This window comes from Gallus gallus, chromosome 1, assembly GCF_016699485.2.
Source record: "Gallus gallus isolate bGalGal1 chromosome 1, bGalGal1.mat.broiler.GRCg7b, whole genome shotgun sequence".
NCBI classification, from domain to species: domain Eukaryota; kingdom Metazoa; phylum Chordata; class Aves; order Galliformes; family Phasianidae; genus Gallus; species Gallus gallus.
This window is the reverse complement of record NC_052532.1, coordinates 92,002,119-92,029,253: the sequence shown is the minus strand read 5'-3', so window position 1 is coordinate 92,029,253 and position 27,135 is coordinate 92,002,119. Positions and strand designations below refer to the sequence as shown.

Here is a 27,135-nt window from a genome sequence, read left to right as displayed (position 1 = left end):
AAGGAAGTTTACGTTAATTGGAAGGGCTGAAGGTGTCTTAGCCTAGGTCAGAATAATCTCAGAAGGCTAAAGCCAGGTTATAGCAGATTAAAACATGATGCCGAAAGGAGAGGAAATGGAGTCAACAAAAATACACCGCCCACAACAGAAGCTGAAGATGAAAAGTAGAAGAGAGCTTGCAAAAGAAACTGAAATGACAGATGTCTTTAGAATGGGGAAGAAAAGACACAGACACTAAAGCATAGAGCCGAAAGCAGAGAGAGCAGCAAGTACATCAAAAGCATGACAACATCAGGCACAAAGGGACAGAGTCCAGTTGGATACAGCTGCAGACCTGAAAAGCAAAAGCAAGCAAATGTCCCATGATCAGGAGTCGTAACCAAAAGAAAGCGAGAAGCTTAGACCAATGCATAATATCATTCAGCAGCAGCAGCAGCTGGGATTTCTGCTGGGTCTTGCTCCCAAGGGCAAGAGGGACAGAAACATGGGGCCATCCAGCACTGGGGAACATCACCACTCGGTTCTCATGGTGGTCCAAGTGGTGATGTGATCTTATTCTCTCCAGAGACCCATGCTTCCCAGGCTGCATCTGAATTTAAGAGACATGACAAACACCTTGAAAAAATGAACGGGTACAGGCCAGACCTGTATCTGGCGGCTCTGCACCTGACTCCAGGCAGTCTGTGGCCAAAGCCAACACGTGATATGAGGTGACCAAGTGACTCATCACGTTACTTCAGCTTCAGGGATAAAGCACTGACACAGGGAATATTTAAATCTTCCCCTTGTGAACAAAGTATGCTACTCAGTAAACACAGTGCTTTTAGCCATCCATGTGCTGCAGCACTCCTTTCCTGTTAATGAGATTAATGAGTTTGGTGAGCCAGGGACTGCTTTAATAAATGATTAGCTGAGCTTTAGCAAATTCTCATCTGACTAACTTTCCCCACCCCATTCCCATGTGAATGTCTATATTGAGAGAAGAAACTTGCAAGCAGCTTTTGGGAAAATACAAGATTTCCTTTTCTATCCAAAAGCATTTGGGAGATATGCAGTAAGTTATCTGGCATCTTCTGCATCTTATCCCAAGGTCTTCTTTAACTTGCAAAACATTCTTTTCAGATCTTTTCCAGAAATAGCATCCGAGAACAACAGAGTGCCTCAGACAGAGGCCGGATCAGAGGAAACTCTCCATCTATTTAAGTCAAATTGTATATAATTACATAGGGCTGAACTGGGAAATTACACACCTGTTACTTCCTCTGCCAAAAAAAAAAAAAAAAAGCATCTGAATCTATTCATGTAGTACACCACTGCTGTAACAACACCCATCAGAAGGCCAGCAGGACGCTAGGCTGCCTGACGACAAGATGGCGGCTCTGCACCTACCACAGATGTCTGCACACACGCATTACAGAAGTCTCCTCAGGAATTCCTCAAGCTCAAGAAGCAATTGCTGAGCTCAACGATCTCGAAGAGACCAGCCAGGATGCCAGAAGCCCCGGGACAGAAATCTGGGCTGCTTACATAGCAGAGCACAGAAAACAGTCAAAGATATGAAAAAAGATGACAAGCTTGGTGACAGCAGATTGCGGCGGCTGTACCGAGTTTAATATTAGCAGGATTAAAAAGAAACGGAGCTGTGCTCTGCTATGTTTTGATAAACATAGGAAGAGCAAGATGAGCCCTTATTTCAAAATCATTATGGAAACAAAATGCTCGCACTCCAGAGAGCCAACCTGTTTACTGTGAATTTCAAATGGTTTGAACTTCCACAAGAGAAATCTAGAGAGCCAAAGGACCACGTGACAACTGTATTCCCCTTCTTCTTTGCTCCCCTAAGTCCCTGGAAAAGTTCTGCAAATATTAATCAAGTACACCTTAAAAACACAGATACCCTGACTATCAGAAAGTAAGAATTATGTATTTGTATCCGTATTTTGTTCTGATTGGATCCCCACACTATCCCTAGATTATGCGTGCAAACTACATAGTCAACATTACACACAAGCTATTCCTAATGCATTTTACTGCTGACTAAAGGAAATTCCAGGAAGTGATTATAGAGTGGGTATCCGTATGGGCATATTTGAACCTCGTGAGCCTGACCTTCCTAAGCACCTTCCACAAGACACAAAAAAGAGAGGTTAATTGAGAGGTGCAAACTTCAGTTCCTCCTTTCAGTTGTCCTTCAGAAATAAAAGCCTGTGCTTCCCAAAGGTAAGATGGATCCCAGGAAGATTCGGCTTCATTACCCAGCCTTAAGCTAGCCTGTATGAATAGAATAAAGCCAATCTGAAGCACTCATCTCTGTAAATAATGACAAAGCCAAACACTGTAGTTCAAGGTAATAGGTCCGCATCCTTCTAGCCTGTAAGATAAGAGTCAAGCCCAAGAGAAGGAAGTACACATCATTCTTCAGGTCAGCACAGATCTCCTTATCTGCACACAAATCACATCTCTTTCTTTGCTGTTATTTGGCCCATACTGCAATTTGCCTGGAGCAGCAGGGCTGATGCTGAGGAACTACAGAAATGACACCCCACAGTCTTATGCACCTTTACTGATATGAGTACCAGAGGTGCATCCAGGAGAACAGGAGGTCCTCGGACTCTAAACCAGGCACCTTATTAAAACTACTCTTAGCCTAGAGTTCAGGGCTTCGGCAGAAAAGAATAATTCCATAAGTAAGAGATAGTGCTCCTAAGGTAATCTGTACCACTTCCCCATAGGAAATAAACTACTGGACAAAAGGATGCTGTACCTCTTGGGTTAGATATCAAGAAAACTTTCTTCTCAGAAGGAGTGGTGAGGCACTGGCAGAGGCTGCCCATGGAGGTGGTGAAGTCACCCTGGGGGTGTTCAGGAAAGGGGTAAACGTGGCACTGAGCAACGTGGTTAGTGTGCATGGTAGGGATGGGATGGCAGTTGGATTAGATGATCTTAGTGGTCTTTTCTAACCTTCATGATTCTGTGATTCTCTTCATTTTGCCTTTACTACTGCCCATCAACTACAAGTTGACAAGTTCACCACTGCTGAACACAGACAATGCTTTCAAGTGTGGATCCAGCCTAAATCGTAAAGTCTGGGTTCTGAGATTGGAAGTCAGATACACAGAGATGCAAGCAAGTGAATGGAGAGCCAGTGTGACCACTAAAATTGCGCTGTACTGACTCCTACCAACTCAGGCAGGATTACATTAGACGGTTAACCAGCAAAATCCATGCAATTAACCGGCAAAGCCACCACCATCAGATTGAGTGGTATATGGGAAATGGATTGCACATCATGGTCTAGCTGCTATCAGACTTGTGTTCTTAGCTCCATGTCCACTAAATGCCAACTCTTGTAGCCAGCAGGAAACCAATGCCTAAATAGGTCAGCTGCAGCTGAAATAGAAGCAGAGCACTTTACACAGCTCCAAAGCAAAATAGGATTTCTTCTCCAAGACTGCTTAACCTGTAACGGAACAAAACCAAAGTTGCAAAAAAGCAGAGGCAACACTCGCAGCACAGAACCTCAATATGAAATCTCTCCACATGGGATACAGCTCAGGCTCTGCATACTGAGCAGCAGACTCAGATTTCTTTACTTATTCCCATTCCCTGTGATGCCGTTAACCCGATGTCCCACGCTCTCAACTTCACTGGAGAAGTCCATAGCCCTGAAATACCAAGGACTGTGTGTCACATCCCAGGGAGGTTGCTCTGTAGGCCATGGAAGGGCAAAGCACAGCCATGCTCCAGCATGCCCCTTCTGAACTGTGGCTGACAAAGTAAGGGTAGGAAATTCACCCACCCCTGTGTTACAGAACGGCATTGCAGCGGCCCTTCCGTGCAGAAGCGTAAACAGGTACTGAGCACTAAGTTACTGGGGAAAAAAAATGACCTCGTGGGAGGGAAGCCCAACCAAACCCACCGCACTTTGCAGGGGATTTTTTGAGCTTGCAGAAAGTCACGACGTGTGAAAGGAGACAAAAGATAAACGCAAGAGCTAAAAACTAACTACAAAGGACGGACAAGGAAGAACAGTCGCTGGGGGGGAAGGAGCTGCGAGCGCTGATTGGGAACTTCTCAGCCCATCTCGAGGGGGGGAGGAGAGGAGTGATGGGGCGAGACCTCCCTCTCCCTCACTCCCCTTTGTCTCCCCGTCCCGCTCTCCCTGCCTCAAGCCCTCCAGCTCCCACCCCCACTCCACTACCTCGGAACACAACTACCTCCAGCGGGATGCGGGCTCTCTACCCCGAGACAGACCTCTCATTCCTTCGCACAGCCATTCGGCAATCCTGAGTCTGTGTTTGCCAGCCTCTCTCCCTTGTCTGTGCACACACACACACACAGCCCTTTGCTTATTTGCTTGCTCTTGGCTGAGCAAAGCACGGTGCCTGCTCCATCCCCGCGCAGTAACCTGTTGCCTGCCTGGAGGACTGGAGGAGAGCCTGGGAGCTCTCCTTCGGCTCCGCACAGCCCCAGCGGGCTCTGAGCGGTGTCTGCCTTCAATGGCGGGGAAAGGTGTCAGCAGGCTGACGGAGAGGTCCTGATCTAGCCAGACGTTTGCCGATAACGAAGCTCTTTAAGGAGACAGAGGAATGTGAAGTCACGTCTATGTGTGCCCTGCGCTCTTACCAGCCCCTGGATGCTGTTCGTCAGCCGCTGCGGCGAGAGAGAGGAGACCGAGTGGGGTACACTCAGAAGCGGCCAAACGGGGGGGGGGGGGGGGGAGGGAAGCGGGGAGGGGGCGACGGGCCGGGAGCTGCGAGGCCCCAGCTGAGGCCGTGTAGCGCTGGGAGGGAGCAGCAGGCAGGCTGGGGATGACTCAGAGCCAGAGAGCAATGGAAGGGGTGGGTGGGCGGTGGGAGAGGTGTTATGACTAAAAGCCGAATTTACCGCCTGCGAATCCTAAATCCGAAGAGGAAGAGCCTGAGGTCTTTTCTGTGGGATTCACGGGCGGCGGTGTGAAATACCGGTGTGAAATCGGGAGCGCTCCCGCTCCTTCGCCTCTCTGGCAGCCAGCCTGCCGCAGCCCTCCACAGCCTCCCGTGCCCGGCTCGAAGCAGGCAAAGGCTGCCCTGCGCCCTCTTCTCTCCTCCCCGCCCGACCCTTCACAGCCCCTTCCCGACCTTCTTCCCACACCGGAGCCCCCCTGCTCCCCCGCGCCCGTCGCCCTCGGGCAGCCGGCCGGGGCAGGAGCAACGGTCCCGTCCGGCTCTCGGAGGCCCGGGCACGGCCGCCCCGGAGTCGCAGGGCAGCGCTCTCGTCGCGCACCCCGCCGGACCGAGGAGAAGTTCCTCCAATTGTTCCCGGCCGCCGTCCCCACCGCCCGCAGCCAAGGACACTGCGGCCCCCCCCGGGCTCCCGCCGTCGCGCTCCTCTCCCTCCCCGCGGCGGCAGCCGACCCTCGCACCCCGAGCCGCCCCCGCGCCCTCCCGGCCGAGTGTCCGCAAACTGCCCCGCGGGACGGCCCCCCGACCCCAGCTCAACCCAACGCGCGGAGCCGCTCGTACCTGCGAGCCACAGAAGCACGACGCAGCCCAGGAGGCGCCCACCCATCTTCCCGCCGGCCGGGCCGGGCGAGCATGCCGCGGGGCGGCGGGAGAGGACCGGGACTGCCCTGCCAGGAGCCGGCGGCGAGGCCGCGTCGCGTAGCCGCGCTCCGTTCAGCTCAGCTCCGCTCCTCCCCCGCCGCCGGCTGCCGGCTGGGGGCCGCCTCGCGGGGCCGGGCCGGGCCGGGCGGGGATAGCGCGGGCGGGGGGCGCGGATCCGCGGGGCTGGGGCCGAGGGAAGCGGCGCTCGTTCGTCAGGTGCCCACTGCAGCGCTGCTCCGCAACTCCCCGCGCCCGCGGCTTCGCTGCTAAAAATGTCCGCTCCAATCATCCGTGCCCCCGAATTAACCGCGCGTACCTCGGGAAACGAGAGCAGACTGTTGCAGTGCAGCGTTTCCCTCGGGCTTCCACTCGCACCGCGACCAATCGCTGCGATTTTAAGATCCAGAGGAGATCTAACTTTACACGAGGAGGAGGTGTTCTGGCTGTTAGAGACCGACATCTGAGCCGTGGGGCGTTGGGTGTTGGTGCCAACACGATGTTGGACGGGGCTGGAAGTTCTCATGGGGAGCTGTTTGAAGGGTGGATGTTGCTGTGCCACAAAACAGCCCTGACCAACGCGGGCCCAAATGCATACACGCTGTACTTCTTTCAGGGGCTGGGCTTGCATTTGGAACCGAAGTTTGGATTCTGCAGATGTCGGTGATCCACATGGGAGCAGCCTTCAGCCTCCACCCCTAAGGAATGTGCCAGAGAGAATCATGGAACGGCCTGGGTTGAAAAGAACCACAACGATCATGTAGTTCCAACCTCCCCTGCTGTGTGCAGGGTCGCCAACCAGCAGACCAGGCTGCCCAGAGCCACATCCAGCCTGGCCTTGAATGCCTCCAGGGATGGGGCATCCACAACCTCCTTGGGCAACCTGTTCCAGTGCGTCAAAGAACACAACGGATGCTGATTTTCTAGCACATCCGTGCTGGGTGTGCCCACTGCTACAGGCAGGGTGCAAGTGGTGCCCTCACTACAACTAAGATACTTCCAGCAGGTGTTTTTCAATTGCATACCTTTCAGGCTGAAGTTGACTGCAGGCGAGATAGACTTTTTTTCAAAAACAGCAAATAAAAAGAGATCCCTGATTTCCAAGCGAGAAAGCAAAACGGCATATTTGCTGTGATAAAAGATGTGCTGAAACATTTGGGCTGTTCTTTGAATAGTTGTAGTCCTTCTGTTGATGTAGTTGAACTGGAATGGGGTGAGGAGATGATCCCCAGGCACAGCCTGTTTTTAAGTGCTTTATTCCCAGCAACTCAATGTTATTTAAAAATACTTTCCGCATAGTTTGTTTTTATTCAGTGTTGTTTATAAAGAAATACACACCCATCTCCAGCTAGTGTCCTGACCTCATGGGAGTCAGAAGGTCTCTCTGATCTGATACATCATAGAATCCAAAACATCATAGAAGGGATTAGTTTGGAAGGGACCTCGCAGCCCACCCAGTCCCAACCCCCTGCCATGGGCAGGGCTGCCACCCACCAAATCAGGCTGCCCAGGGCCCCGTCCAACCCAGCCTTGAATGCCTCCCAGTGTAAGCTTAATTGTTTTGCAGTGCTAGCTAAAGGCCACAATGAAGAACTAAGACCCTACCATGCTAAATAAGGCACATAGGCCCAGTACTCAGGGCTGATCTCCTTTGGCCTACAGGGATCGGACACCCAATGACCTTCCTGCATGTTTGCAGGTGAAAGGCAAAGTAGGAACTCTTCTTAGAGCCGTAACTTCAGACTCAGGAAATACACAGATTCATGAAAACTCAAGTGGAGGGCATGATAACTCAGATTATCTGAGGGCCCCCACCTTGTCAGGATTCAATATATATGCCACATAATTCATGAAGGCTTGTACTGGCTGAACTAAGCCTCCTAATAAGTGAACATGAAGCTACTATTTCTCCCTCCCTCAAGCATTTTGCCTAATAACCCTCAATGCTTCAAGTGAAATCCCTGCGCCTTCCCCTTCCGTGACTTAGTTGGGCAGGAGGCCGATCCAGTTTCCTGAGACAATGTTGATCTGGAATTATCTCATAGGTTAAAAGCTGGGAGTAGCACAATCTCTTATGTGTCACTATTGTTAGCTACTCCTAGCTTTTTTTTCTTTTTTTTTAATCTACTCCAGCTTTTCCAAATAAATTTGGCATATACAACATTTTAGCTAAGCTTTTGACTCACAACAAAGGAAGGAAAGATTTTCAATACGTGGAAGCACCATTGTTTTGCATGTAACTTTGGATTTATAGCTGCTTTGAAATGTTCATATACTAAAACATGGTGTACGGTTCTTTTTAATGTAACGTGAGCTGTCATTTGTATATACACACACATATGATGGATGCCTGAGCCTTGAATAGATGTTCCGGATCTCCGCAAACCCTTCATCTGAAAATTACAACTTCTGAGCTGGCTTAATAGATAATGTAGGGTTGTTGTCCTTCATTTTAGACTGTTCTTGGAGACAGAAAGCTGCACAGTTAGCCCCATTTCACCTTCAGACAGCAGGTGAATTCCTAAGGAATTAGCCAGATCACTTCCACCCACTGCAGGGACTACCTGTGCTCTGAAAAACAACATTCAATCCCAGAGAGGCTGTAGATGCCCCATCCCTGGAGGTGTTCAAGGCCAGGTTGGATGGGGCCCTGGGCAACCTGGCCTACTAAATGGGGAGGTTGGTGGCCCTGCCTGGCAGGGGGGTTGGAGATTCATGATCCTTGAGGTCCCTTCCAACCCAGGCCATTCTGTGATGCTGTGATTCAATCAAACGGCTTCAATCTTCATCTCTCTCCAACCTTGATAATGCATGACCAAGCTCCCTATTTCTGTCCTGAAAAACGTAGCCTGAGACTGAACTGGAAGAATACCACTCTACAGCAGGGATACAAGTGATACCTCAACACTGCTTGCAGTGCTTCTGTAAACAATGGGACCATGAACAATTCAGCTGAACAATACAGAAACAAATTCTCTTCTTGTTACTCATGCTGCCGCTACCCATAGCTCTTCTGTCTTCTTGCCAACTACTTAATTTCTCTCCCTCCTTTGATCTTCCATTACCAGTGTTTTGGGGTCATTTCCTTTGTTGATAAGCAGTCAGCTTTTTAATGTTTCCAACATCTGGAAGGACACATGCCAATGCTTCGCTCACAACGACCCGTCTCAGCAACATACCAGAAAACCCTACATGTTGCATGAAAGTGCGTTTCTTCATGAGTACTTCTGCACATCCATTCAGTCCCCTGGATTTCCGTGGTAGAAATTTCCATAGAAACAGTGATTTCGACAGCTTTCTGGGATGTTGTACTAGATTCAGCCATTAGGCACCGTTCTCTTGATTTAGTACTGAGACCAGCACATTACAGAAGGGACTACGTGACACATCATCAAATCATAGCATTTACTGAGTTTCTTCAGAATAGTTACTAACTAAAACTTTTCCTCATTCTCTCTGTTACTCCAGAGTCTCCTATTAATTGTTGATAGCTTCACAGCAAGACATCACTGAAATATATGTGCTCTCTGTATATTTTGTTGTTTTTTTTCTCAACTGCCTGGGTACATATGATTGCACAATAATATGGAGCTTTTACTTCCCATTAACGTCAGGATTGCGTGATATATAAACTGCTTTTCTTCTTAACCATGCCATTTGTACCAACTAACATTCAGAATAGTTAATGGGGAAGCTTTATTTTCTCATTCTAACGAGCCTTGATCTCTATAATATAAATTCAGCATTCTAAAAAAGAAAACAAACCTCTGGCTCTGATATTCACTCCATATAAGTTTCCCGTGCTGCCCCCAATTCTTAGTTAGACACAGTGAACCTGAAATTTTCAAATAAGTAAAACACTAAGTGCACATCAGCTGCAATGTTTTGTGAGGTTAGTATACGGGTACATGATCATAAGCGAATCCTCCCAGCTCATCTTTTGCATGTCACTCAACTAAAAATTACACAGAATGGGAATAAGACACACTCTTCTTGCACAGTTACAGAGAGCCAAGGAGATAACAAATTGTCTCTGATTGTTGGCTAGAGAGAAACTGTGACAGCACAAATGCCTTCAGGAGCTGGAATTCACAAAGTGGACTTCTGTGACTGTCTAATCCAGCTTTCTTAATCTAACAGGCCATATCACTTTGCCTCTCTACATCCTGTTTGAACTACAGCATATCTGTTAGAACCACAAACTAATTTTGGTTCTGAGGGACCTCATCCTGCCCCTAATTTCATTTAACTTTAGCTCCTAGTAGTGCCATTCCAGATGGAAGGGTCTTCTTAAGGGATTTCTGACAGAGGCAATGACTGTGATCAAAGCACCGTTTAGCGCTCTCTTTGAAAGTTCAACAGATGTGGTATTTTTCTGTATTCTGAAGCTAATGCCAGATCTGGAGAGCATCCTACGCACAGAGGCTAGAAGTAAGAAAGCAGAAATACTACATCAACATCACTACTGCCTGATATTTCTTTGTTTATCCTTCCAGAGATTGCACTGTTAGTCCTTTTAACAGGGCGTCACATCACATGGAGGGACCCAGTTTGATGGATATTCTGCTCATTATTTTTGATTATTATTGATGGATATTCGCCCTCATTATTAACTATCCCCCCATCTCTGTATCATTTGCAAGTATCTGTGGCAACTGCGTGTTACCTGCAAAGTTATTAATAAACATTCAGCAGTATGCAGCCAAGAAATGGAGCGATCTTGCTGAAAATGTGCAATAACAATTCCTCGTTTAAAATTACATTTTGAGACATCCTAAGCTAATGTTCTAACTCATTTACTGGGGACCAGATTGTCTCTGGATCATTCCGTTTGCTTGATTTAGTGTTATGTGGTCAAGTTAGATGGCTCAAATGTGTCTGAATGCATTACCTTTAGTAACCACACTTAATATGTCTTTGATGCAATTAGAAACTAATGTGACAAAAAATATTTTCTTCAAATCCATCTGATTGACATTAATTGCGTTAGTTTTCCTTAATTCATTATTGAAGCAACTCCTATGTTAGTGATTCTGTTCCTCTGCCTGGGATCCCTGCTGGTCTGACAGGTCTGTAATCACTCTACGTAAGGCCAAATCCAAAACAAGGCTTTGGAAAATTTCTGGTACCTAACCGTAGAACTACAGTCTTAAAACCCCTCATTCAACAGCAACTGGAGACCAAAAGCACACATGTAATGTCAAAGTCAACACAGTTACACTTCTGCTTCTCTGTACACTCAGACTGCCCTGAACACATAGGTGAACCCAGGATTCATTAGGTCAGGAGTAAGACCAACAGAAAGCTGACTTCTATAGCTTACTCTAAGTCACTGTCTGGGGAAGGGGAAGCCTGCAGGTTATGATTCCTGAAAAGCACAAGCATTACATATGAAACAATAGCAATTATAGGACTAGAAAACCAAAGTTCCCATTCTGTATCACTCTCCAGGGAAAATAACATAAACCTAAAATCTCCATAACCAGTTTGAGAAAGACAAACTGCAAAATAACGTAAAAGCTCATCTGCACACCCACAAAGGAGTACAGAAAGGCAGTGTCACGGAGGTAGCCAAATAATATCCTGCTCCGACTCCTTCGCAGCCCATCGCAAAAGCCATCGGCCCATTGAAATCTCCTTGCACAAGTCCTGTGGAGCACTGGGACACAGCAGCAGGTGGGAAGTCAAGTCAAGAACCAAGGGGAAGGACTACCTGTCTGAACCCTTCCCAACACTGTTCCAGAGCAGCCCCAGTGCCAGGGTTCAGGCATGAAATCTGATCAAATCAACACATCAACTTTTGGACTGAGGGATGTTGCATACTAAGAATATGCAGACCAAGAGCATTTCAGAACTGCACAGGACTTGTTGTGGGATGTCTAGGGGAAGAATCAAAGTCAGAGAAAGGGAAGGAGCTAGGTGATGTGGGAAGGAACAAGTGTGGGAAAACAGAGGGATAAGGAGGTAGTTTGGCTTTGGAACTGGGTGGTGGTGGTACACTTCTGATGGCAAGAACCCAGGAGAAGCAGGCTACTGGATCTTGTCCAGTATACTCCCCTAATATAAACACCAAACATTTCATTTTGGAGGAAAGTGCTCTAGACACAGAGCAGCAGATCACTGGGTAACAGCAAATGGAATTGCTGCCATGTTTTTTAGAATAACTTTGTTTGTTCTTTCTGAGGAACTACTGTATCTTGGAAAGAAGGTCATTGCCATAAATCCTGAATGAATGAAGAAGCATTAGTGGCAGCAAAGTTCCAGGCAGTTTTTAGATCTGCATCAACCACATTTTGAGACATGAACTCCATACACTGATGGGAAGGCACAGGTCCCCAGTTCTGGAGCTGCGTTTCCAAGGCCAGAGATCTAAAAGTCAAATGTTGGCATATTGAGTAATTTAACTGAATTAAGTACTTTAGTGAAAAAGTAATATATAAACATTGGCACAAACCTTGCTTTTATCCCCTGGAATGGCCCCAGTGCTACAAAAGTTATTTACAAATCAGCATAAATGGTCTAAAGGTCTCTTTTGCCAGCTAAGATAAACAGCAGACAATTGCATAGTTAAAACATGAGTTTCCATTTCAATCACAGGGGGATTTTCCCAGGGCCGAGGCCAAGAACACTGATGACACTGTGCTCCAAAGATGATCTCTTCTCTCTTTTTTCCTCTTCCTTAAGCTTGCGTAGGAAAATCCTTTCTCTCCTCATTGCTTATGAATTTTATTTTCCAACCACACCTCTAGCCCTAGGGGAGCTATTATTGCAACCTTGTCTTTTTCAGAGATGATGCACACGTTATCTGATTTTTTTTAAAGGATGGGCTGTTAAAGGGTGGGTCACAAAACTGCATGAGAGAAAAGAACACGGTGTGAAGAAAACTGAAGCAAACGTGCACAGATTCACTCCTAGCAACAACTCACACAGTAATACAACAGTAATATTCACCTTTGGGGACAGAAAACTAGACTCTGCAGAATTCCTATTTAAAAGATACGAGTTATTTCTTGCAGTCTCTCTTGAGAGATTTGGTATTAATATATCAGGAACTAGCCTGGGATATAAATGATTTTGCACAAGAGCGATAGTGACTTTAAAAAGTTATTCTCATTGAATTCACATCAAGGTTTTATATGTTTTTAGCAATGTGATTGGCTCTTCCTGTAAATTTAACAGCAAATCTATTAAGTGGTTCACAAACAGCATAAAATAAACTGTTTCATTGGATTTGAGCAAGACTGAAGAGCCTCCAGAAGACTAAACTGCATCAGCCTTTTTTAACCGTCTGAGAAACCAGCCACCAGTGAGATGCAAAAGCAATCTGATCTGACCTTATCTGCCAGCAGTTCCAGCAGTGACAAACACAATTAGCTCAGTTAATGGTTTAAGCCTAGACAGTGGTTACCTCCTTTGGAGCTAAGCAGACTCAGTTACCTAGACAGAAGAGGAAGGAAGCTAGACTGAGGGGAGAAGGCAGAGCTGTCCAATGATTTGGAAACACATGAAAGTCTTGAGCAGTATTTTTGATCCTCATGTCTAGGTTTACAGTAAATTCAAGTGTACTCTGAGGTAGAGAATTGAAAAGAATCTTCCAAGTCAGGGCTACGTTTTTGTTTAGATGGCTGGAGCACCTTCAATTAAGTTGGCTGCATGAGAAGCAGTGAGCTGACTCTTGTTTTGCTACACCACACAGGCTCTGCAGGAACTGCTATCGCATCCTGAAGACGATTCCCTATCAAAATGGTCCCCGTAGACAAAGGGAACAGTGAGGAATGTGGTAGACATCACACGTGTAGGAGAAGAAAAACCTGGCCAGAATTTAATCAGATCTTATGCTGACACTGCCATTTCAGTTACCCTGCTTCAGATCAAACTTACGGTCTTCTACTGCAGGCAATCATATTTCACAATCCCTTCTGTTAGCTGATTAAATTTTCTTCTACAGCCAATTGTGGCTGTTGCCCTGTTTATTTCCCTTTATTTTTTAATATATCATGGCCAGTGAGAATCACTTTCTTTTTGAGAGAGATCAACAGAAAACTTAAGGGAGCAAGCAACTCATGCTGCTCACTACGATGATGTGTGTTTGACTGTTTCCAGCTTTTATCTTATTTGAACTGTGGCTCAGCGTGCAAACCTTCGGTGAAAAAAGTATCAGGTACTCAATGAGATAGATTAAATAGGAAAAAAAAAAACAAAAAACACCACCAAGAGTCTATACAGATGCCTCAGTTTTGTAAAACACAGTATCATAGAATGGTTTGATTCTTAAAAGAAATCTAGTCCAACTCCCCTGCAATAAACAGAGACACCTTCAGCTCCATCAGGTGCTCAGGGCCCCGTCTGTCCTGACTTTGGGTGTCTCCAGGGACGGGACATCCACCACCTCTCTGGGCAACCCATTACAGTGCCTCACCACCCTTACTGTAATAAACTTCTTCCTTATATCTAGTCTAAATCTTTTTGTTTGAATCCATTTCCCTTCGTCCTATCATCATAGACCCTATTAAACAGTCTGTCCTCTTCCTTCTTACAGCTCTTGCTTTAGATACTGAAAGGCTGCTCTCAGACCTCCCTGGAGCCTTCTCTTCTCGGGGCTGAACAGCCCCAGCTCTCTCAACCTGTCCTTGTAGGGGAGGGGTTCCATCTGTGGGATTCCTTCTATGGCCTTTACACACGAGCTCCCCAAGTATTTTTAATAAGCAAGTTTGCCTTTCCCAGCAAATGCATGCCATCTCAGCTCCTCCACTCTTCTGCTATGTATCTCAAGACCAAACTCAGGCCTCTCGTGTGAGGCTGCTCTTTGTTTGGTGCCCAGGCCCAAGCTTAAGTGGAGCTCCAGCTCAGGGGCAGAACATGCACTGAGTCCTAGGGAAGCTGCTGAGGCCATTACTGCCTTTCAGAGCCCTCAGGGCCCTGCTCCTCGCTGCTGTCCTGTGCTCCCTTTGGCAGCACGCACCTCTTTCTCAAAGTACACCTCACTGGAAAGCCCTCGTTTGTCATTTGGGAACACAGCACTGTGTCCACATGAAGACCACACCTCATGGTGTGCATGAGATGCAGTCACCAGCAATAGGAGACTGTATTTTTGTTTGGTTTCCGGCTTGGCAGATGCCGGAAGACCTATTGAACCTGACGTTCAGTGCTCACAGTCACAAACAATCCAAAGGAAAAACGGAAAGAAAAGCCACCTGCCACGCTCTGCAACAGCCGACACCCTGAGGTGCCCCTTGAGTAGCACGCCGGCACGGGCTGCGTGCGGCCGTCGCCGACCTCCAGGAGACGGCACCACCCACACGTTAAAAGGAAAGCAGGAGCACGCGCTGCTCGGTCAGCTCTCCGCCCCTCTCGGCCCACCGCTCCCCGGGCCGCCCACAGCAGCGCCGTCGCGGCGAGGCGAGTCGAGGCGGGTGGCCGCCATGTCGCGCTCCCAGCGCTCCCGCAGCGCCTACTACTTCTTCGTGCGTGACCGGCTGCCCGTGCTGCAGCAGCGCGGCCTGCCCGTGGCCCGAGTGGTCGATGGCTTTCCCCACCTCACCCAGGAGTGGGCGGTGAGGGGAAGGGCCGTCCTTCAGGGGAGAGGGCTTGGGGTGAATGGTGTTTAGTCTCAGAGCAGGGGGTGGGAGAGGGGGCACTCCTGGCTGGGGGAGCGGGCTCAGGAGAAGAAATCTGTGGGATGAAAGCACCTGTGGGCCCTCAAAAGGCGCTGCGGGAGCATGTGCTTGTGGGCTGTCCTGCGTCAAAGCCCGATGGCTTCGTGAGGGAGGAAACTACCGAAAACCTTCCGCTGGGTTGGAGGATAATAGTTATCAGTGTTTGCGAAATATTGACAGCCTCCTTTTGGAAGTGTCGAAATGTTCTGTTGATTTGTGGGATTACTGAAGGAAGCGGTAAAAAAAAAACTCGTTGATAATTCGCTTTGCTTCAAGCTGCTGACGGTGGAGGAGAGGATGTTCTATGCAGAGAAAGCTCAAAAGTGGAATGAAAAGAAATCCCTTCAGAAGGCGGCGAAGGAGGTAAGGGCTTAGAAAGGAGCGCCTCTTGGGAAGTGGTGTTTGCTTCAATGGGACTAATTCCTCCTTTTAAGTAGTGTAAACTGATAACTATCGGCCCTTGTCAGGCAAGGACAATTATCTGGAATTCATGTGTCTGAATGTGGATGTTATTCGCAATTTAGGCCTAGATTGCATTGTGTAAGCCTCTCTGGTTTCTGGGCATCTGCCCAAATCTTTCAGCCACCCAAAAAGCTTAATGCTTATGTGTGGATGTGCGGTGCTTTACTAATAGGCCTGCCAGCCTGTCTTGATTGCAGAGTAGCAGAACAATCTGATGACTTGGGGCTTTATCAGCTTTTCATGAAGACCTTTCCTAATCAAAGGCAAATGAGTGGCTCAAGTTTTTTCATCAGGATTACAGGGATTGCTCAAAATTTCAGTCTGAAAACTTTCCTCCATGCAACAAGTAGTTAAACTGTAACAAAATAGAACTTTTTAAATAATTCTATAACATTTCAGAAATTTAGCTGTAGTTCTTTCCAGCTGTGCAGGTTGAGGTTCTAAAATGACAGTCTCTTGGTAGTAATCCTGCCTTAGCCTGCAAGTCTGCAGGCACTTGTATATAAACTAAAGATTTGTTCCACCTAGCTATAATGAGCAGTAGACATCCCATGTTTCTGTGATAGAAGGTGGTGAACTTTACTGGAAGTTAAGTAACTTCGTTGATTTTGAGTTTTCTCATCTTTTCTAGATGCTTAATAATCCAGTACCGGCTGGTGTGACTACAGAGGTGTACAGAGTGACATCTCTTCTTGATGCCTCTGCTATATCGTGGATGAGTGATCAGGGTATGGTAATCTTAGAGTAGCTGATACTGCTAGATGAAAGCTTGGCTTGTAAAGATATTCTGGTTGGTACCTATGCAAAGATTGTTTTCATTTTGTCAACAGTTATCTGTGTCAAGTGTGTGCTTGTTCTTAGTGATGACTTAGGCCTGCAAAGATCTTTCCTTGTGTAGAGGGAAGTCAGTGCAAATGCTCCTCTGCATCCCCTGAAATAACTATGTCCTCTGTTTTTCTTTTAGCTTAATGGGAGTATAGCTACTAATACTTTTATTTACAGTTCTCTCAAGGCTTTCAGCTCTGACGTGTGATTTACAAGGCCTAATCCAAGTTCAGGATAATAGAATGTTGATATCAAGATCCAAGGACGAGGAGCTCAAACTTTATGTCATATAGGTGTTGCATTAAATGGTTTCCTGACCTCTGCAATAAAGTAAGAGTGGATGCGTACTTGGTCAGTACTTGTGTAATGTCCTGGCTAGTTTCCTTCTTGAGAGAACTCTTGAAAACCAAGCTTTCCTGTCTGTACATTGTCTTCAAATGGATGTTTTGATTAGAATTAAGTAACAAACACATCTGTAGTATTTTATTCTGGAAAATGATAGATGGTAGCACTTGGAAGTAGCCAGTTAATAGAAACTTTACCTGTGCTGTTTTGTTGGGTCTCTGCTCAGGCCTTTTACCTAAATAATCTCTTGAACATGTCATGGTTATAGAAAGTCAGAAAAGAGTAGCTCTGTTTAAAAGGTGTAATGTCTATTAGCTTTCTCACTGCCAGAATCTGCTCAGCTGTCACTATGATGTAATTTGGATCATGGTGACTTGAGCTGGCGTAATCAATCCTTCAGCTGAGTCTGAGATATGTTTTCTGATTCTGATCCTTATTATTTCATAGTAAAAGTCCTGCATGGTTACCTATACGTTTATCAGGTGAGGTTTTTTTGTTTTGTTTTAATGTGAAAAGATTGCCACTCAGGAGGTATCTCTCCTTTCCCACTGCAGCTTGTAGAGATTAAGATGCCTGTAAAGTAGTGCCAGAACTCAGCTTGGGACGGGTGGGGCTGAACACCATAGAATCTGGACCACTACATCACTTTAGTAGAACAAGTAAAGGTTTCTGTTTGATTGTTTTGATGAGGGGCAGAGTTTAAGGGTAGGTATTGCCTTAAACTTAAGAAAGAACTTATGTAGGATCTGTTATATTTATGTTATGTAGGATTTGTGACTATTAGGCATTATTTAATGTATTTTTCATTGTTTGGTCTTAGAAAATTAATAAAAGATGTTTTATTTTGTAATGCTTTTTTTGGATGTTCTTCTCTTCTTTGGGAGCTCATTCAGTGAGCACAGGTGATCCTTTCAGTTAGTAGAATTCTTCCCTTCTCCTTTTACACAAAGGTTTCCAGTTCATTTAATTTATCCAAGTTACTGAATGGAGCTTGTAGAAGTACTTTGCAGTTACTGATTGTTTTTTCCTAAGGGGTAAACAGAGACCCATTGTAAAAAGGAATAGTGTTTGGTGTTGGATTCTAGGCCTCTTCACACTTTATATGCTTACATAATGTATAGTATAATCTGCTTAGATATCTATTTTTTTCCTCTCAGCCGTGCTTGCAGACACCTTCTATTTCCTGAATGTTTACAGTCACGGCAAGCTGCCGTCCCACTGTGACCAGCGCTTCCTCCCTTGTGAAATCGGGTGTGTCAAGTACTCCCTGCAGGAAGGCATAATGGCTGACTTCCATCACTTCATAGATTCAGGTGATTTCCAAGGAAGGGTAGCCCGGAAGTAGTTCATCTTCCCTCTGGGTTGAGAGGGAAGCTCTCTAGTGCCGGTTACCGCTGCACAGATTAAATTTCTGGTATTAAGATAGGCTTATTTCTTTGACTACAAGTGGAACAGAACAGTGTTTGTTCTGACTTAACACATGAATGCAGTGCAATGTACTCTTCTTCAAATGAATGCGACTGAAAGTTATTTTTTCAGGAATAGTTGTGATGCTTGTACAAGGCCGTGGGGGAAAGTGTAGCTGCTTCTTTCTCTAAATCAAAATGTACTGCCTAGTTCACAGTTAAGGATCTGTCACTGTGATGATGGATGATGGTTGTTCTTTTCCTTCCATCCCTCATGTTTTTCTGCAGAAGTACCGCCACGTGGTTATCGGTACCACTGCCAGGCTGCTAGTGAGTATCAGTGGAGAAGAGTGGTATGCAATGGTTTACAGTTTTGGACTCAGCTTATCTGGTCTGTATCCAATTGTTTTGTAACTCTTCCCAGGAAGTTTCTCCTTCTGAGGACTTCCTCTCAGGTTGTGAAGAGAAAGAGGTGACGGAATAGCTTGTTGCAGTCACCTTGCTTGTTTCTTGTAGCCTCAGATGGCAGAGCTCTTCACTGCTGTTACAGATTTTTATCTGTTTCTATTAGTACACTTCCTCCCCTTGTGTTTGTGGACAACAAACTTGGCCCATGTTATCCTATGTCAAATATATAAGTAATGGCCACTCAAAAGGGATAAATGTGCATGTGTCTGCTCACAGCGCAGACTGCTAGACTTTTGCAAGAAATAAGGTTTTGATAACTACAATTACACATGCTGCCTGTAGGGAAGAAGAGGCATGTGTATGTTTAAGTACATGTATACATAAATCAAAAACTACAAAGGAGGGCGGAATGACATTGTTTTAAGAAACAGAATTTCTCATAAGTAAAAGTTTTTTTTCCCACTTTACCTTTTGTTAGGTGATGCTACTCATAAGATCCCTATATCTGGATTTCATCTTTCACGTACTTGCTATCCAGTGGTCATACGTGAACTTCTTCAGTTTGCCCAGCCAGCCAAAGGTGCTTGGCCTCGTTTTTACTGCAAGGTATGGTCAAGGTCAAAGTAAGGCACTCAAAATCAAAACCTACATTCTCTTCCGGTGGATAGTCAAGGAGAGACTTGGCTCTAAAAGCATTTTCTGCATATTCTGTGTGCAAGTGAGTAACTGGGGGGGAGGGAGGGGTGGGAGGAAGGGAAATGCTCTTTCCCAAAGTTTCCTTGTTCCATTATAGGAAGAAATGAACTTCCATTATAGGAAGTTCATTCAAAACTGAACTAATTTCCGAAGTTTGGCAATCAAAACCTTTTTTTTTTAAATCAATTCCAGTTTTTTGTACGGATCAAAAATTATACTGAACCTAAATAAGCAAACTTCCTTTTTTTGTGTGTGTTGGCTTTTTTTTTTTTGCTCCCCCACCTACCCACCCATACAAACTCCTGCACTGTTAGTAAAAGAAGCTAACCTTTTTATGAACCAGAGACGCACAGTTTTCTGCCTTCTTATTCACAACATGTACGTCTGGCTCTTAGTCTATTGGTGAACATTTCAGAATGTTCTGACACTGTTTTGAGTTTTTAAGATTGTACTTAACTTGACTGTGCTGGGTAATAGTCAGATAATCTCACTTTTCTAAGGTTTTTTTTAAACTTTAATGACTTTGCACATGAGAATACCATACATCTTATTTTTGCTCGTTTCATTGAGTTGCCAATGAGTGAAACAAAACGTTGGGGTTCAGAGGAATTTAAGTCTCGTGTCGACTATATATTTAATTGTTTTATTCCCCCTGAGCCTAATGTTAGTAAATTCATAGCAGGCGTGGAGGATTTAGATCTTGGGCTCCATACGTAAATACAAGTGCTGTGCATGGAGGAAGAATAACATACAGCAGTTAGCGGAGATGGCTGTAGTATATGTTAACTGCTAACTTGTCTCCATGTATTAGTCCAGAATTTTTCCTGAGATTTGGTTGGAAGGCTGCCTTGGTATTTGATTCCTCCTCGAGGTAATTTTCAGGAAGGTTATATGTGAGGACTTCTGTTTTGGAAATGACTTCTTTAGGTGCAGCCAGAGGTCTTGCAGATATTAGAATCGTATATTGTACTTATGCAGTTCTTGAATGTGACTGACATTTTCTTTTTTTCTAGTCTGATGACAGATTCCGAATCAGCTGGTGTCTTGAACGAATGGCTAGCATAGCAGGTAGGAACCCAATCATTTTTTACTTTTGTTTCTCCAAGAAAGGAGGGTTATCTGATCATGGACCGCTGTATTTGTCAGGAGTTCAGATCTCAAGGGTTTCATAGAAGCTGATACTGATAGCTAGAACTGTTTTGTGTGCTTCTCCCTCTTCTCTTCCTCCTCGTAAATGCTGCACGGTCAGCCAGCTAACTGGCCAATGAGCACATAAAGGGAACAACGTACACTGTTGGCCAGCCAGTTAAAGGAGTAGTGGAAGCGATGAGATTACTGAGAAGGTGGGTGTAGAGTAATTGTTGGGGGAACTAACAGCTTCTGAGGAAAGATGGCCTGTAGGTAAGATATGGTGTAGAAAACAGAGAGCATATAGGACCCGCCTTGCTAAGATGCCAGATCTTAATAGTAACACTGTTAGAATAATTTGTTGAGGTTTATGTGAGCTTAGAGATTCGTGGAAGAAGGTGGACAGTGAACAGAGACTGGCTGAAAAGTGGGTGAATGTTCTGCTGATGTGGATTTCCTCGGAGTTATAGGTGTTGACAGCCCTCTGGAGCTTCTTACTGTAGAAGACCTGGTAATAAAACTGTACCAGAAGAAATATCATAAGGAGCCATCCAAGACTTGGGTGTCTAGAGAGCTAGATGTTGTCCTGTGGGATTTTTCCAGTAATACCAGGTATGTTGAGTTCTTTTCTGTGGAAATGGGTATTGTCCTGACGTGTCTTGGTGCCTTACGTGTGGTTTGGGCATAGCTAGGCTAAAATCTTCAGCAAACCATCTCATCAGAAGGTTTCTTATCACAGCATGGCTACAGCAGGAAATGTGAAATACTGTCTTTCAAAAAGAAAAAGATAGAGACTCTTTAATGCTGAGTCTGTAGATTTAAAGGAGGGTTAAAAAAGAAAATACATTGTGGTACATGAAGTCATACAAGTGAGAAGATTCAGACTCTCAAGAAGCTGGCTTTTACTATGTACCTCATACTGCCACTGTGATGATGGACTTGGTGTGCTTTCTAGTGGCAGGGGATAAGCTGAAGAGTTAAGTTAAACCTCTTGACTTCCTGAAGAAATGCTCTTTATAATGCTAGAATGCATGTACTTCATAGGATTGGTTTTCTTCTTTTCCTTATGTGTCTTGAACAGTAATGTTTTTACTACTTTCAGATCCTTACGTGTTTACACAGTGCTTCGTTAGAGGTGCTGTAGGAGAGTATTTAGCACTGATACAGTTGACTTATAAGAATATTTCAGCTTTTCCTCTGCTGTTGTTTTAAGGAAGAATTAGTAATTTGATAGTAATTTACTGTCTTTTTTATATCTACTAAAACCTTTCCCTGAAAGTCTGCTTACACTATGGACTTCCAGATCGCTGAGTAATCACTGTTGCTGTTTATTGTAGTGGGAAGCTTCTAATTATCTTTAAATTCATTTTGTAGGGGTTTTCTTTTCTCCCCTTTCCTCTCCACCTCAGTATATGAAAGGCTGTCAGTTAAGCACAGGTCTCAACTCTACATAAATCACTTAGATCTGTTACTGAATGGTGATCATCTGTGTAATTTTAAATTGATGATCACTGAGACGAAAGATAACCTTTAATGTTGGCTCCTGTTCCTTCTGGTTAGGCCAACTGTTTGTGTTGATTAAAGATGTAGATACTTACACAATAAACCTCAATTTAATTTTATGAAGGTGTGAGTGGCATGAAGAGAATGATATACTTTGCTGTGCTTTGGCGTCCTGTAAGAAAATCGCGTGAGTATTTCTCAGGAGTTACCTACAGTATGATGACGTTTCACTTTTGTTATGCACACTTTTTGGTCCTGACTGCTTTGAACACTGTGATTCTAAATCTTGGGTTTTAGTTATTTCTTCCACTTCCAGGACTTTATTCTATTTTCGGCTTTGGTTTTTGTGCTAATACTGTAAAGCAGTATGCTGTACTAGCAACTCAGTATAGTGTGATGTATGTGATAATAGTATCTATCACTTGACTTACAGTAAGTGGAGGCAGTGATTACTGTTGGAGAGCTGAAATAAATATTCTTTATGTTAGAATTCAGTTTTTCTTTGGAGGTTTACTAAACTTCAGTTTGGTGGGAAATTCTCAGAATATTTTAATCCATCTCTAGGGGAGCTGAAACTGGATGATGGCTGTGGTCCTTTTCAACCCAGGCCATTCTATGATTCTATGATTATACTGTTTTACATATAATGTAGATGGACAAGCTTCTCTGTTTTAGGCTGGGGGAAGGATAAGTAGGTAGTTGGGAAAGAAATGCAGTTTAAGATCTCAGTCAGTAGTAGTAATGCTGCTTGAGAGAAATAGTAATTAATAGTCTTTTATTTAATATATATATTAAATAATTAAGCTGGAAATTTGCTGGAAATATATTTATTGTTAAGCAAATTTCCAGCAATGCATTTCATGTTTCTAAGTGGTTACATTTGACTGCACGTGGAAGTCACTGTGTTAATTTCATGTGTAGTTGTAGAATATTCTGGTCAACTTGGAAAGATACGGGGCTGTTAGTTGCTGTGACAGTGTCCTTTTTCCCTCTGTCATCATCTCTGCATCTTGATCTGTGGTGGCTTTATCAGTTGAAGATATAAGAATGCTGTGCTTCCATATGTAGCTATTGCAGCCCTCTTAACAAAACTTTTCTTGATTTCTTTGTTTTCCTGGTCAAGTTATTGCATCAGTAAATCTTTAGCTGGTGTGTATGGAGTCTCGCTGACAGCTGCTCACCTGCCTCCTAAAGACTGTGTTTCCAATGGAAATACAAATCTCAGGCGGGTAATACTGGATGCTGGACGATTTCAGGTCAGTTTCTTTAAATTGTTTTCCTGTGTTATTTCTAGTTAACTCAAATACTGTAGACAGAACACGCTTGGTAATTTCACGTTAGCTGTCTTCCTTTTTGGATGCTGTCTTTTTTAAGGTATACTTGGCAGACTGAGAAGAGAAAATCTCTAATTGGGCTGTATCTTGTGATGATTTTTGTCTATAACTCACAGGCATCATGAGCAGTTATGCATATATCACTTTAGAGAAGACTTCTCTTACTTTGAGTGTTCCTATTTCTTCCTGCAGGAATCGAAGGCTCGGGGTTCTGGAAGTGACAGACGCATCCATTCTCCAAGTGGAGTTCAAGAACTTGTCCCTTCTAGTTGTGAGTTTGAGATTTCCCCATTTGTACAGGGAAAAAGAGTATTTAAACGTGATCCAATTGCAGCTTTTTCAGAATTCTGGGCTCAGAAGTTATTGTTTGTCAGCAGCGTAAAGCTTATTCAGCTGTGCATGAGCTGGGTTTGTAACGGTACATGGTGCAGATTTGACTGAATTCCTGAAGATGAAATAACTGCACTTTTGTTACTAGACCAAAACCTATGGTCAGAAAGTCTATCCAAAATCAGATTTTCTCACAGATGTTGCTATCTGATTTGTAACACCTTATTTTTTTGTCATGAAGTTCTTTCTTGCACGCTTAGATGTCTTGAGGCAGGGCCGTCTTTAAAATACTGTCTCTCTTCTGGAGTTGTATGTGTGGATTCAAGTGGTACCTGTTGCAAGTATTCTGTTACTCCTGGATCTATAAAAAGTGCTTGATTCAAGTCCTCTTCTCAGAGCTAAAATCTTTCTAATACAAAGTATGTGCACTCAATTCATTTGTGCAATACGTGACTAACCTTCAAAGAGGAGCAGAATTAAGTTTGCAAGACAAATAACTTCAGAATTCTGAGTTTGCAGCTTATGTTTTTGCATAGATAATACATACTGAATTAAATGCTCAAACTGTTCCAAATACAAATCATGAGATCTTGTATGGACTTGGTGTTTGCGGAGGACGGAACCCCTGTCTCTCAGTTTTCCTGTTAGAAATATTGAATGCATTCCACTCCGCAGCATACAAATTTCATCTGTAAACTGTATTTGATTTAATAGGTGATTCTCCATGTGATGTGAAGAGTTTTCCTTTTGGAACAAGTACCATTCGAGGAAGAGGAATTACTCGATGGCTGGAAAGTACACCTGCTCTAAGCAAATCTTTCAGTAACTGAAAATCTTCAAATCCAGGACAGCCATACATTTCTTTTTCTTCCTTGTTTCCCTAAGATAACCAGCAGTTTCTCCAGACTGCAGTTTTTCATCTTACACGCAACTTTTGATCGTTCAAGTTCTTGTTAAAATGATAAAACTGTCATTTACTGGACTGAAGGGAAGAAAATCTTCTTCATTATCTACAGGAAGGTGTTTTAAAGTTGCATTCTCTCTGAAAAATGCCGTGATAGTTCTGTTTCTTAATGGATGGAGTGCAAATTCAAGAGCGTTTAGCTACATCACTGGATTAGAAATTCTTTAGTGGCCAATGCAGCTTTAAACGAGTGCTGCTTTACTTTATTTTTTTCCTTTAGTAACCTCCTTCATCTCATCTGTATGTGCAAAATAATATTTCAGTGCATAACTGTCTCTCTCCAAATACGATGGAGAGAGCAGTGGAGGTACGACAGGATGCACTGGGGAATGTAAAGAGTCATGGTCTCAAAGGATAGCTCAGTCTTTTTTTCCACCCATTGAGAACTCGAGTAGTCATTCAATGCAGAAAAGCAGATATTCTATCAAAAAGTGTGGTGGCAGTTTTATTGGTCTGTTAGTATTCTTTTCGAGGCATAAACTGTGTATCAGGAATATGGATACTGTTTTTTCCTTTGCATCAGCAATTAAAAGATTTGTGTTCCTTAAAATTAGTGCTGATTTATTATTATTATTAAATTGACTGAGACCATTCGTATTTATTTGAGGGGACAGGAATACTGGGAATAGCTCCAGTATTCCCAGGAATAATGGGAAATTAGATGTTTCATGGAGATGCAAATCTTGGATGTGTCTCTAATTAGTTGTCTATTATGTAAATGTCCTCCTTAGTGTATGTGTCTTCGAACAACTGATTCTCAAAAATAAGAGCTTTTTTAGTTTTTTACATCTTGTTCCAGCAGAGGTCCGGTTGTGCAATACTATCTCCATAGCAACTAACTGTGAGAGGAAATGAATTTCATTCCTTTTAGGAACTGGATCTTAGAATTGAGTAGTTCCATCTTTGGAATGATAGGAGGGGAGGAAAAAGAATCAACACATCTGTGAGCAAACTCAGGTGTGCTGACCAGTATTTTAGAAAGTGCCACTTGCTGGTTTGATTGGAAACCTGTTAAAAGCCATTTTGAGGGCCTTCTTCCAGGATCACTGGACCATTTTGATGTATCCTATTGAAGAGTTTGCTCTTGTCATTGAATTTCCTTGCCTAACTCCATTTGCTTCCTTTGAGGTGGTTGTTCTGCCTGCTAGACATTACCAGTTAAAGCTCAATAAACCTTGAAGACTGAGATTTACCAGACGTAAAGGCATCAGGGAGCTTTGTAACAGGGTAACAAGGTCTACTTATTAGTAGAAGAGGTTTTTATCTGCTGTGGAATACAGTTGAGTTCTAAGTTTTCCAGTTGATGGCTGCACTGATGTTTCAGAATGTACAGAACTGTAATCTTTGGATTATTTTCAGAAGTCAGTACAATAAAAGTTTCATGTTTCAGTTCTTCTGAAGAATAGAATTCATTCTTAAAATATTTATTCAGTATCATATTAATGTAAGTACAGAAACTTCTAAAAGCATTTCTTACTATGCTTCGAGATGGTGAAATCTGAGCAGCAAGAGAGGAATACAGACTTAAGCTCCACAAGCTTCTCTGATTACAATTTTCAGATTATTCCCCATACCTCCTGATGAAGAGGTGAAAGGCAAGAGAGAAGCTCCAAATGCCCTTACATTGGCTTGTAATAAACTTGGTGCTAGTCCTAATGCATCCAGAATTAACCTTAATGGTTTGCTTATTGTTCTGTGAACTTCTTCAGATAGAAGACATCCTTTGTGTCTTTCCTGGAACTGATGATTTGAATAAATAGAAATGTGGTGCTGTTACTCTAGCAACAAGAGTTGTGAGATAATTAACTCTTGCCTATCCAATCAGTTCTGAATTGTGCACCATTCTTGTAATAAATAGTGTCATCCTCTGCTTTTTGTGACTTTATAATAATGGAGCTTGAGATCCTGAGAAAAGTGTGGAAGGCGGTGGGAGCAGACCCTGGGGGGTGTGCAGGAAAGGGGGAGGTGGAATCCCTGGGAGGAGACAACTCTTAAAAGAAGTCTAGGAAGACTGGCAGAACACTGAGGATAGCACCTTCCCAGTGAAATAACAGTTTAGGAATGGAGGTAGATCTGTCAGGGACTGTCTTGGCTTTTCAGGGAACACTTGACTGCACTGTAGTGCAAAATGTGCGTGTGTGTGTCTATATATGGCTGGCCACGAAGGAAAAGGCCAGAAACATTGGCCAGGCATGTAGGGATGGTATTTGGAAATCCAAAGCTTTCCAGTGTGGCACTGATGTTCGTAAGGGATATCGAGGTCAGGAAGAAGAGCTGTGATATATTAATAGTAAAAGGATGAATGGAGAACAGTGGTCTTGTAGCTGAATGTTGTGACTGAACCCATTCCCCAGCGTGAGCTGTGAGTGACATGGTTCCCCAGTGCTACCTTTGCCTCAGTCCTTGCTATCAAGATCTTGAACTTCTGTATTTGGAACAAGGGAAAGCAATGGATGAAGATCAAGCTGGGGATCACCTGACCCATACAAGACCACG

At 44.1% G+C, this 27,135-nt stretch overlaps 2 protein-coding genes across 4 annotated transcripts in view; one reads left to right on the top strand and one right to left on the bottom strand.

The window, feature by feature from the left end:
- Positions 1-6,060, bottom strand: part of ILDR2 (immunoglobulin-like domain containing receptor 2) — a 38,464-nt gene extending 32,404 nt beyond the window's left edge. Inside the window, exon 1 of the mRNA XM_416658.8 lies at positions 5,505-6,060. Within this exon, the coding sequence (XP_416658.6) occupies positions 5,505-6,045 (541 nt within the window). The 5' untranslated portion in view covers positions 6,046-6,060. The remainder of the gene's footprint in view (positions 1-5,504) is intronic.
- On the top strand, positions 4,401-26,028 carry MAEL (maelstrom spermatogenic transposon silencer). 3 transcript variants are annotated; one of them, XM_416657.8, is made up of 12 exons: positions 14,968-15,136; positions 15,515-15,601; positions 16,332-16,428; positions 18,028-18,183; positions 18,565-18,606; positions 19,163-19,290; positions 20,394-20,448; positions 20,979-21,120; positions 22,136-22,198; positions 23,135-23,267; positions 23,538-23,616; positions 24,390-26,028. In XM_416657.8, the coding sequence occupies exons 1-12, from the start codon at positions 15,005-15,007 to the stop codon at positions 24,503-24,505; spliced, it is 1,230 nt and encodes a 409-aa protein (XP_416657.3). In that variant the 5' UTR covers positions 14,968-15,004; the 3' UTR covers positions 24,506-26,028. The 3 variants fall into 3 exon arrangements, with proteins under 3 accessions (XP_025000350.2, XP_416657.3, XP_046768744.1); XM_025144582.3 differs by lacking the exon at positions 14,968-15,136 and adding an exon at positions 4,401-4,682 and having other exon boundaries at positions 23,538-24,526; XM_046912788.1 differs by having other exon boundaries at positions 23,538-24,526.
- The last annotated feature ends 1,107 nt before the right edge of the window (positions 26,029-27,135 follow it).

Excerpts from the sequence above, each read along its gene's own strand:
- MAEL (XM_046912788.1), top strand. The coding sequence starts at position 15,005 with ATGTCGCGCTCCCAGCGCTCCCGCAGCGCCTACTACTTCTTCGTGCGT. Across the intron at positions 15,137-15,514 it reads ACCTCACCCAGGAGTGGGCG|CTGCTGACGGTGGAGGAGAG; the intron begins GTGAGGGGAAGG and ends CTTTGCTTCAAG. Across the intron at positions 18,184-18,564 it reads CCATCACTTCATAGATTCAG|AAGTACCGCCACGTGGTTAT; the intron begins GTGATTTCCAAG and ends GTTTTTCTGCAG.